This window comes from Pelobates fuscus, chromosome 7 (assembly GCF_036172605.1).
Source record: "Pelobates fuscus isolate aPelFus1 chromosome 7, aPelFus1.pri, whole genome shotgun sequence".
In the NCBI taxonomy this organism is placed as follows: domain Eukaryota; kingdom Metazoa; phylum Chordata; class Amphibia; order Anura; family Pelobatidae; genus Pelobates; species Pelobates fuscus.
In genome coordinates, this window is record NC_086323.1 from 27,331,953 (window position 1) to 27,344,273 (window position 12,321).

Below are 12,321 nucleotides of genomic sequence, written 5' to 3' on the forward strand. Positions count from 1 at the left end.
AAGGGTCTTCTTTCTTACAGAAGTTTTGAGGAATCTTGGGAATGTTTGGTTTTCCATGGTTAAAAGCAGCGCACAGCTTCAAAAATAAGCTAAAGGAATGAGCAGACATCTTTCCACAGTAGGACAATTACAAACCTTGCTGTATGGGAAGCAGAGGGTCAGGAGTAAGTGAAAGAGCCCTTCAGTTTTGCTTATATTTCCAATGCATTAGTCATAGACTTTATAAAAAATTTAAAGGTTGCACACAGAACTTTCATTACATGTTTAATGTTCTGACTGACAAGCCAGCTTGTTAATAGTGGGAGCCTTCTACCTAACCATGTGTACCTTGTATATACACTACACAGTGGATATGCATAGCATCACATACCCAAGAGCTCACTCAGATATGCAGTTCTTAAAAAAAAAAAAAAAAAAAAATCTTGATCCCAGCATTAGCCATTTAAACCCTGTGCAGAATAAACTGCATGTTTCGGTTGATGCAATACTTTCATAGTAAAATAATGGCAAGTAAATTGTGAAGCCGATCTACAAGGAAAGGCCTGGCACATGACCACTAAGCACCATAACCACCACAACCTATGTAACAAGGCAGATTTGATCGTTGGTTACATTCAGCTTTATAATTTGCTCACCAAATCTTTCTATAAAGACTTTCAGAACTTATTTTATAACTTATTTTCTCAATATATTTGGTGGTTATTCATATTTATGCATTTTCATCCAAAAATTAAATTTAAAATAAAATCAAAATACATTTGTATTCTCAGTTTTATTAAAAATGAAGAAACCAATTTATCAAATGTTACAATTTGCAGCTTGGAGTTTCATTTCAATAAAAAAAGTATTTTTTTTTTCTTTTCTTCTTTCACTTCATGGGGCACAATCTGATAAAACAGCCTTTTCACTGGTACCAAAGAAAGACTTCAGCATTAAAATATTTTTGGCACCTGCTCCAGAGCAAAATAAAAAGACATTAAAAAAATTACATTTTTCTTTTTAAATCCTCTTTTATAACTAAAATATATACATTTATAGAGAGCTTGAAGCAGCTGAATTATGAACAAAGCTAATAGAAAATAAAGAACTATTTTAAAAAAGCTCTCTATTTAAGGACTTAATTGCCCATTCCCCTGTTTTTTTCACTTTTCATTGGGATATTATGCAAGACTCCCCTTAAAATGGGGCAATGAAATAAAAGAAATTAGCATCACTCAAAGGAATGATTCCAGTAAAACAAAATTTTACATATGTACAAAATAGTACAAGTTAAAAGTCCTGGTGTCCCAAGTGCCCTGCTCTCTTCTGTCCATATTATGGATGACTTCACAAGGTCTCATGAGTAGCAAGAAAAAATAAAAATAAAAGCTCCACGGCGGCTGAAGGATTCTTCATTGAGATTTACTTCTTTTGATGGATGTAGCTTGATTTTAGATGTGGATGCCCTTGTGATAACAATGGGAACTGGTTACCATTTTGGATAAGGGAGGCAGCTAAAGAGAGAAAGAACATGGGTAAATAAAGGCAGAAGGCGAACAGTTTTAGCCCTAGTGGCTGAAATCTGAATTTAACATGACACGATCTGACAATATATTGTCCCAGTATTACGTCACATTTAAGAGTCGATATTAGATTTGTGACATTTGTTATTCATCTGACAACACTAAAGGAAAAGCTGGTACACTGGTGCAGAGGACTCAAATTACAACTCCCCCTGGATCGGAGATGGCTGGAATGTATGAAAACTGTTCAGAATAAGGAATTGCACAGTTTTTTTGGGGGGTGGAGGGATACAGTTTCAGAACCACCCAGAGGGACTTCATGAGTAAAGCAGAGAGCTGTGGAACAAAAGAAATAATAAAAAAATAAAAAAACACCTTACCTTGTGGGTAATAAGCCTTGGAATGATAGCTGCCTGCCCCTTGATGCAATAAATTCTGGGGCAAATTATAAGGCAACGATCCTTGAATTAGAGGGTAGTGTGGAGCATTTCCATGCTCCCAAGGTGGAGAAGGCTTTCCAAAGGGCCCTTGAAATCCCTGATCTGTTTGGCAAGAGAACAAAGCATTTGTTAGCTTGTACACCACACATAACATACATATACAAATGTTACATTTACTCCATGTGCTCAACATCTATATCTATAGGTTTATACATTCACTCCTTAAACTAAGGACTTTTTGAACGAGGGGGTACTTCATGCCTTATTGAGAGGGGAATTAAAACTTCTAAATAAGACACAATAATGGAAGAAAAAACGGTTGTAAATTTATAGGGAGGCTAGATGACAGAAGTTAGCAGTTAAACTGCAAGGCAATAAGATCTACCAAAACTGCTTCATTAACTAAAGTTCTGGTGCTTAGCGTCCATTTAACAAGTGTTTGTTAGCCATTTGTTTTTTTGAAGTTTCCTAAATTCTGTGCACACACCAATTCATAGTAGTGTTTAAATTTACCTGTGCTACCCACTGTGCCATTGCTCATAAGTGAGTTGGGATTCTGAGAGTTGTGCCAGAGTCCATCGCGGGTGGTGTTTGGAGCACCCAGCGATCTGGCTGCAGGTTGAGCAAAGATGATACTGGGGTCATTCAGATTTATAGCGCTCTGGTTAGTGGAGGGACTGCTGCTGCCTGATCTAGCTGAGAATTTGACACCAGAATGAGGTGGCTTCACAGAAGACTGAAGCATTGGATTGTGGATTGGCCAAGAGTTATTAGGAATAATTTGGGGGTGCAACGAGAGTAATCCCAAGTTGTGCAGAGCAGAGTAATGGGGTGTGTGTTGGAAATTAAACGCCGGCCTCGGAACCTGGTGAGGTTTCTGCGCACCATGCTTGTTCTGCTGCTTTTGATTCATGGAATTTTGCTGGAATGGCTGAGGCTGCGGAGAGTAAGATGAATGATGGGATTCAGACTGCAAAGAATCAAGAAGTAGGCTTGTGTTAATACTGGGAATATGATCAAGCATTCTAGCGCAAGCACATCCAGCTGTAAATCGAATCCTTTCATAAGCTGAAGGACTTACTCTTGAACAGTTCTACAATATAGCTGACAACCATGTTAACAAACCTGTAGGAATTCTCCAGGATGGAATGGACACATGCCATTCTTTATAAGCACACCGATTTATGGAGTTGTAGTTCAGCAGTAAGCCTTCTACAGTAGTGACAACCCAAGAAAACCTAAATGACTTTACACAGTATATCTAGAGCACCAAAGGAAAAAACAGTTTGAGGGGTACAGAAAGGATAGTCATATGTGGGGGGGACCAAATTGCATAACTTAAACTACACATGCATTTCTGTGGGTGCATTGGGATTCCCTTTAATACTGCAGACTATTCAAAATCATTTCAAGTTTTACAAGAGATACCATCTGATGCTCTGATACTCACCAAGTCAGAGGGTTGCCTTGGACACGAAGGACGTTCCAATTGTTGCAATGATGCGAGGACTGGCTGTGGGGAGATTAGGCTATGCAACAGCTGGGAAGCTAGAATTACAAAACCATGAAATAAAAAGGTTAAAAGTTTGTCTATTTTCAAGTACTTTATTTCAATTACATTTCAGAAAAATGCACAAACCACACAGGCATATATTTTATTAACACGTTAAACTGCAGATAAAATTACATTTACCGAGTGGCAGCTCCAGGATTTCTCTGTACTGAACAGCTGGAGACTGCAATATTCACTGACAAAATACATTGAACAGGTGGCATAACTAATGTGAGGAGTTAACCATTTCAAAGGCACATTGGGATCCCATTCATCACCTGAAGGTCAAAGAATCTAAATGATACTCCTAGAAACCCTTGTGACGGCACATAACCATTCTGCCCAATTTTCTAAATACTTTCATTAGTCCCTGGCTTTATCTACGAGCTAGAATAGCTGACACAATCTTCCATTACCCACAGCCAGCATTTGTTTGCAAATATGCTAGCCGATTATGGGAAGTTTCAATGGAGGAGAGCACTACCTCTGCTTTAGCAAGGAAATGGATAACTTAAAAGTTAGAGGTAGGTTCTCTTTTAACACTGTCAACCGATGTACCTGAGACACTGCTTTTAAGAATGCCTGTGAAGCAGAGACTAAGATGTCAAGATTCTTTATTCACAGTGTTAAACATTCAGTGAGAAAGAACCAATAGCACAGACAGAAGTGGGCATTAGAAGTAGTCTATAAAAACGTATTGCATCATGCAGGATGTTGGCAAAAGCAGTTCCTCTTACTCAGCATGTTCTTTTGCCGGATCGGATTATTTTCAGGACAGTCCCTTCGCACATGCCCCACGTCCCCACATGTAAAACACCTCTTTTCCCGGTGATCTCTATCATCCTCCTTTATGTCCCGGTCGTCATCTTTCTCATTTTCCTTCTTTTTAATCCTGTGGAGAAAAGAATATTTGCGTTTTCAATTTGCACTGAGAAAGTATTTTAAAGCTAGATTGACCAAATTTGTTATAATTTACTTTTATCTACACTACAGGAACAGAATTGCTTTATAGAAAAAAATGAAAAGGTAACAATGAGGCCAACATCTCCAGCCACTTTTATAAACAATGCAGACCTCTTGCGTTTAGGGCAATCTTTCATGTAGTGCCCAATCTTCCCACAGACTCGACAGCAACGGTCATTGGGTGCATGCTCTCCATCTGTTAGGACTTTTGAGTCAAAGAAGTATTCCTGTTAATAGAAAAAGATGCAAAGTAAGCATTGTGAAAAACATTAAAAAGCAACACAATGTGTTACAAAGGTTAAAACTGAAGGGAAATATGCAACTAGTTTAGGGAAGACTGGAGCAAAATCAGTGTTCCTATTGCTTACCTTAAAGGCTCCAAATCATTTACAGTAGACCTGACGAGGTCAGCTCAAGTATGCAAATAGAATATGTAACTCCAAAAATACACACAATATTCATATATCTAAATCTCAGACATTTTGGGACAAGGGATCTTATTTTTTCCCCAATATTAAGCATAAAATAAAAGCCAAATCAACCATGGAGTGTCCCTATAACAAATTCATATAATTTAATTACGTACGTCTTCATGACCAGGATGCGGGTAGTACGGAGTACCAAATCGTTTCCTTCCATTAATAAACGCCTTCATGATGAAAATAGTCACTGGGAAATAAATACACACGTTAAAACCAAGATTCAGTATCACTGGCAGGATCAGAGAAGTTGCATGTCTGAACAGTGACAATACTTACTTTTTCTAGAGACTCCTGCTCCAAGGTTGTGATTTAGGTCAAAAGGATCTAGAACATTTAAAAATGACAGATATTCAGGACATAAGAGACTTCAAGTTCATTTAACAGAAATAAATTACAATACATTTTGTTATAGAATGTGAGGCAGAATGGTGAAGAAATTGAAACAAAACTAAAATATTGCCTTTATATATTCTGACTACAAAAAAAATAAAAATGTATAAGACACTATGATAGGGCTGTGTACCTTCAATTGCAATACATTTTGAAGTCCACTGCTTCTCAAAGGTGGTTAGAAGTTTCTTCTGGCGAATGCTGATGACATATTCCTTAAAGTCAAATTCCTCCGTGTAAAATCGAAGGAAGCCCAGCCAAAGCTCACCTACAGATTCCTTGTTTTGCCCAAGGAAAGGGGATCTGTTTCTCTGTGAACACAAAAGTTATGGTCAACTGACAAGCAAAGGTGTGCCAGGCACATTTCATTCAGGTTTTAGATTACTAAAATATGGAAACTTAAGTCATTTTCTTTACACAATCTAAAGAAAAATTAGGCAGAAAACACCGACACCTGGTGTACAGGCTGTCCATTTTAATGATTGCTATATATTTTTTAACACAGTGGTGAGATGAAATTAGGGACCTAAAGGCAGGTAAAGAATCTGGCTATTAATGTAGTGGTTCCCAAACCCTTCCTCAAAGCGCACTAGCAGGCCATGATGTATGCCATGTTATTTTCCTAAGATCCTGGACCATTGATGCCCCTTGAGGATTTGGGCAGATATAAGGTTTAATTTTCTTATGTAGAAATTATGGCACTTGTTTCATACAAACTTGCATAAGGGCTTCATTCAATTATATGACTCTAGGAGAAAATAACCAGAGTATACAAACTGCAGACAGAAGGCAATGTAGGATCAGGTTCTAAATCACACCAATGCAGAACCACATCCTCAGAATATTAGAGCCTCAAATGGCATGTGGGCCACCATACATTCACCTACTAAAGTGTCCCCTCCAAGTAGTAGTTTGAGTTCTACAGTCAACCACAAAGGAACATTCAGGACTGAAACATTTTAATTTTATAAGGTTATGGATTCTGCAGTTCAAGGAGTTTTTCAATTCACACAAACTTTCCTCTCAGCCATATGGTTTTTGCTTTTTTTTTAAGCCAAAATTTTAATGAAAAGTAAATTATAACAGTTGGCATAGTGAAGGTGTTTTTCTGTGCCATTCTAGTGCCTTTCGGACTGCTCCAATGATCAGCTCATTTACATTTACTGTAGTTTTGTCACCCAGCCTTCGGCTTTGTACTCCTGCATAATCCACACAATAGATTTTGTGCAATGAGTGACCAACATAGTAACCACTTAAATAAATAAAAAAATCCATTGTTGCGCTCATACTCTACCTATTCTACACAATTATCCTGCATCAGTCTATTACATACATCTTACAGCCTACTTTTCAGCATTCAGTCAAACCTGCCCTTATGAGGTCCTGAAGCTTACTTTAGCACGTTAATTATGTAATTTAAATGTCATTCATTGGGCTCCTTATTGAATATGCTAAATTCCTTTTACTTTCATTGTACTATTGCTTTTTAGATCTATAAAGTAGTCAAAAAGGTCAGTCAAAATATTCCTCCTAGTGCCTACTGACCTATTACAGTACCATCATTATTTACAACAACATGTTGCTTGTCCTCTGGTTTTATTCATGCTGTGCTTTTTAGTACTCAGATATTTAAGTTTGAAGCCAACTAAGAGCTCTGATCAAATATTCCTCCCACTGACTATACAGCATAGAGTTTGCACAAAACCCAAGCATTAAGAAAAAGCTCCAACAGCTGGAGTAGCAAGTTCTTTCCACACTAAGGCAACGTATAATTCCAAAAAACCCAGCTTTTTTTTAGTTGGTCCAGTCCTAATGGAGACCCTAGATCACTAGACATACACTCTGCTTATTTTGTGTTCGCTGATATAAACAGAGAACCTGCAAACCGCCCTTCAGGATGCTTTATATTTGTTCATTCCTCCAAAAAGAAAAAACCCTGTATTTACCAGATCTTCAGTGTTCTCATAGAAGAAGGCATTCCAGCCATCCACCATTCTCTTTGGCGTTTCTTGTCCATCATAAATCTGCACGAGAGGTAAATGTGTTAAGACCTACGTAGTAAGCCTCATTGCCACAGGCTATGGCTGTTTAAATACTGTACTTTACACTAAAGCGCAGATCTGGTGGAGTTTTTCCAGTCTATTTGACCGCAATAGATACAAATTTTAAACCCAGTTAACTTATAGTACATAACTGGACTAATCGCTCGTTTGGATTGCCCAAAACACTGTCCCGCTTGAAGGTCTCCCTAAAAAGTGCTAAAGAAATATCCATGTGTTAAGAGGGGAAACTACCAGAACTAAAACTACCAGTAATAAACTGGTGCAGAAACAGTGATTTGACAAAAGCATTCTCCAGCATCCTAAGCTCACACCTATATAGACTGAATAAGACTGTCTTTCCTTGTGACATCTGCTGCAAGTATTTTTTACAGATAATTTGAATTGCGGATCACTGAAAGACAGCCAGTGTCAGGAGAGGTTATGACTGCTAAAATATAACTTTCTGTACTGCCAGATAACAGTCATGCATAGGTTATTTCTTGGACAACACAACTGAACCCTCTACACCAGTGCCCATTGTTACAGCATGCGCACACGACACATTGTTCGATAATTAAGAAGTGAACCCCATCACTATAACATTCCCAGCAGTGTCAATGGAATGAGTGAGGGATTGCATAGTTTTACCAAAAAGCTTGAAACCAGTTTGGCAAAACCCAAAGGGACCTCAGCCATAGTCTTGTTGCATCATAATATACTATGATGCTATGAAAGTACCTGCAAAGGATATAAAATTGAGGGCTGTTCATAAACAGCAACAAGTTTTGAATTCTGTTATTTTTCCCCAGAAATCTGACCAGTTGAAATAGATATAGGCAAAGCCAAAATTACAAATAAACCCCCCCTCCCCCCCACCAAAAAACAACAAACTGGATAAAACTCATAAAACACCCCAAAAGGGACAAGCATGCATGTTTTAGAAATTTTCTGTATATTTTATACATAGTGCAACTTGCACTTTGACTCGCCCGTCACATACAGAATCACAATGCAGCCATCTAGCAATTCTTCACAGCTATACATAGCTTGGGCAGTGCCAGAGCTATATTTTAAGTTATTACATTGACGTTTATTTTATTTCCAATTATTTTTAGGGCTGCGCTTTAGATGTGCCTGTTCTTACCTCCTGCAGCACTGGGATAACAGGAGGGTTCCTCTGCTGAAGAAAATATAACACCATCAGAATGTAGGCATAAGACGACAAGCTCCCCCTGGAGGCATCGCCAATGTCACAACGCTGTAAGAGAAGACATGTTTGTTCTAAGAACACTCCAAGATTTAAAAAAAAAAAAAAAAAAGTGCTATGAGCTTATGCTACCAGGGGACATATTCAGCACTGACAGTTCTATATAGATGGGCTAATAAAATTAGCTCTTATTTTGGAATTAATCGCTTAAATACACCTGTTAAGTGCTGCTCTGTTTAATTTTAACTATTGCAATCCAGGCCTGGTACAACTGGGAAACGGATTACATGGGAAGAGACAAGACATTGTCTGCAGATGCAAAGGGCTGATGTAACCATTGCTAGGATATAAGTAAATTTAGAGTGTATTAGTAATTTCCCCAGACCTCACAAGACATTTCTTAAATGTAAAGGATAAGCAAACAATCCATTTGAAATCTGAATTATTGCCAGATCAGCTCACTAAAATGTGGAGACTTCAAGAAAATGACAGCATTGACTAATTGCTAGTAGTTTCTGTAATCTAAAGTTACCTTGGCAAAGAATTTCACAGCATATCCCAGATATTTCACTCGAGGGTCAATGGCTGCATACGTAGCAAGCATTCTTGTGTTGTACTGAGCCTATGAATAAAGCATTAAACGGATTTAATTTGCAAATATTAATGCAGTCATAGACTCACCAGGGTCTATTCATTTCACTTCTAGGATTATGTCAAAAGGTCACTTGACATGTACTTTGTACATGTAACTGCAAAGCTTGGTTGGAAAAAGAAAATGTAAATACAAAAGCTAGTTATACTACTTATGGTCCTACAAAACAAAGATGATAAAATTGCTTGATTACCAGTATTTATAAACATCACCAATATACTTGGATGAAACTTCACAACACGGATTTGAATCAAGATCTTAAACATACTCTACCCAAGTCTCTGTATGATTAGGTAAAAAAAAACCTCACTAATACAAGAATATGGCTAGTACTCTTGCATTTGGTCCCAATGCCGGCTACTTTCCCTTCTAGCATGTGACAAATTAAGTCTGTCCTAGGCTGAGGCCACCTGGAATGTTGGTCAATAAAAGTTTTCTATTTAATAAATTCTAGCGAGTAAATCATATATGCACCATAATTACATTTATAATTTTAGTGTTAAAGGTTTCGTAGTATTATTTAACCAAATAAGGTTTAAACCATGTTTATCTCGCACTTACCAGAGTATTATACAAGCTGATATCCCCTTCCATTCCGCTCTCTTTATGCTCAAACTTCACAATGGGGACTTTGGCTGTTGTAATGGGCAATATATTTTTTAACCCTGAACAGAGGGAAAATATACAAGCGTTTGTGTGCTTAGAGAGCATAACCATTTTATATAGATACAATAGAATGGAATATAAACACATTTTTACCTGGGTGCCTTTTAAGAACTTTAGCCAGACCTTCAATTATCTCCTTGCAGTTAAGCTTCTAAGTGGGGGAGAAAAAGTAAATTGAAAGCCAGTTATTTCATTTCAAACAGATTTTTATTTAAATATCAATTGGCTTAATCTTCTGCACGGGAAGAGAAATCTTCCGACAAACCATATACAAAACAGGTGTTCATTTACTGAAGTGGCAAAACAAAGATGTAACAAAGGCTTAGGGGCTAAAGTGTCACCCATTTGATTGGGCACGTCAGAGAGCGGCTGTTTTGTATAAAGGTTTTACGATTCTTATTTTCCTGGATTTACGTGGCTATTGGCAGAGCCATGGCTTGTACATTTGAGGGCTTTATTGGGTTCTAATCCCTTGAACACCAAGAACATGCATTAGTGTGTTCCACTGTTAAATCCAAAACTTCTGTATAAAAAGGAAGGGCAACAGATACATCTGAGGTCTGAAACTACACAAGATTTGGCAAAAAAAGTATTTAAAAAAAAAATCAGCTTATGTGAACTTAAGAGCAGGCCAAATGGAAAAAATAAAGTACAAAGAACCCCACCTCATTTAGTAAAATCAGAGTACCAGGAAAACAAACTGGTTTCTCTGGCACTAGTTTCCTATGGGGATAGCGGTGATGCAGGAAGTAGTCATGCATAGCGCGAGTATGTCCAGCGTCATTTAGGCGACAAAAATTCACCAAGAGACGCGGAAGTTACTCTAGTGGCTGTTTGGTAGACAGCCTCTAGGAGTTTACTCTAGCAGGTAATTATTGCAGTTTATAAAAACTGCAATAATTACATGCTTAGTATTAAGGGTGATGGGACACTGCACTCTGACAACTTCAATGAGCTGAAGTGGTCTGGGTGCCTACAGTGTCCCTTTAATGACTTTCTATAAAATGCACGCACAAGATATTGTTCAATGTTGAAGACTTCGGCAAGCCACTTAAAATATCTTTGAAAGCCAGGACCACTTTAAATATTGTATGGATTTGTGTATCCTTCGCCTCCTACCTCTGCGTTTTCATGGCCTTCAAGGGTCATGCAGATATCAAGGTCGCTGTCCCGGAACCCAAAACCATTTTTAGATGAGCCAAACAAGCACAATCTGGCGTTTCCTAATAAAGATAAAACATTTATTTAAATATGTGATTTTCATAAAGTCTGTGTACATTAAAAATCGCTGCATTTAAAATGTCACCATTTTGAAATACTCATGTTAACAGCATTGCAACATTAGGGTTGAACTATATGTTTGGAGAATAAAGTCAAAATCACTGGGTAATTAAAAAAAAAATAAAAAAATTAAAAAAGAATCTGTGGTTTATGCCATTTGCCCAACTTCCTCAAATAGAACAACCAAAATCATGCAATGTTCCAGGCAGCTTAGAATGCATTACACATTTGTAACAATTTATAGTTTAAGATGCAAGGTCTTGATTCTGATAAAACCAAAAGGACTTACCATTAAACTCTTTACGGATAAACCTTTCCAAATACGCAAGGATTTGCTCTCTATTTTGTTGCTCACAAGGATTTGGAGAGAGGTTTTCTAACGAGAGATGAAAGTCATTACAGTGTGAGGAGTATGACATACCAAAGTATTGCTACCTTTGTCCTATAGACTGACATTTCCTAGTAATCTGCCAGCCAAGAATCCAATGAAATTTAGTTAATCAGCTGAAGGACTACAACAGCAAGAAAGTTTGTTTGAAGCTTACAAGTCGTCTCAAAGCACTTCCATGTCAGTTTGTGCTGCCACAACAGAATCTTACATCTGCATATTCTTGTAGGATATGTGCAAATAATATAACTTCAATAATCCTCAAAGCTACCTGTACACCAGCAGCAATCACACTTAACCAAATAACTATTCATAAAAATAAAAACCTGAGACATTGCCTTAATAAATGTAGTGCACTACAAGTAAAAATAAAAAGCCGTTTAAGCAGACAATTCATAGGGGATATTAAGGATTTTAAAACAGTCAGTACTTAAACACCAAAGTGGCAGCCAGCTTACCATAGCACCGCCTGCACACGCTATCCAAAATATTTAGGAATATATCATTCATAGGTGGCAAAGGCTTCAGCTCAATTTTTTTGAAATCCTCAGGACAGTCCTCCTTAGAATGCCCATCACGCTTGCAGATACTGCAGACTATGGTGGGAGGCTGAGAAAAGAGGTTACGTTTATCAGAAGCAGAGTTATAACAGATGTTCATAACGCATGCTAAATAAAGAGATTTTAAAAAACAGTAGAGTGACATTCTGCAATAAAGGTAGAACAAGATGAGAGGGACGTTTGGGGTCCACATAAA

General features: G+C 37.6%; 1 protein-coding gene across 2 annotated transcripts in view; it reads right to left on the bottom strand.

The window, feature by feature from the left end:
- Positions 1-757: 757 nt before the first annotated feature.
- The window catches only part of TUT4 (terminal uridylyl transferase 4), a 47,605-nt gene continuing 36,041 nt past the window's right edge, over positions 758-12,321 (bottom strand). For both annotated transcript variants that reach the window (XM_063427828.1, XM_063427827.1), the window contains exons 15-31: positions 12,024-12,174; positions 11,467-11,553; positions 11,016-11,119; positions 9,990-10,047; positions 9,792-9,895; positions 9,111-9,200; positions 8,516-8,629; positions 7,276-7,353; positions 5,463-5,640; positions 5,216-5,263; positions 5,044-5,126; positions 4,569-4,684; positions 4,232-4,386; positions 3,393-3,490; positions 2,456-2,912; positions 1,883-2,044; positions 758-1,493 (exon numbers count right to left, since the gene is read on the bottom strand). In XM_063427828.1, the coding sequence (XP_063283898.1) occupies positions 1,402-1,493; positions 1,883-2,044; positions 2,456-2,912; positions 3,393-3,490; positions 4,232-4,386; positions 4,569-4,684; positions 5,044-5,126; positions 5,216-5,263; positions 5,463-5,640; positions 7,276-7,353; positions 8,516-8,629; positions 9,111-9,200; positions 9,792-9,895; positions 9,990-10,047; positions 11,016-11,119; positions 11,467-11,553; positions 12,024-12,174 (2,175 nt within the window). In that variant the 3' untranslated portion in view covers positions 758-1,401. The remainder of the gene's footprint in view (positions 1,494-1,882; positions 2,045-2,455; positions 2,913-3,392; positions 3,491-4,231; positions 4,387-4,568; positions 4,685-5,043; positions 5,127-5,215; positions 5,264-5,462; positions 5,641-7,275; positions 7,354-8,515; positions 8,630-9,110; positions 9,201-9,791; positions 9,896-9,989; positions 10,048-11,015; positions 11,120-11,466; positions 11,554-12,023; positions 12,175-12,321) is intronic.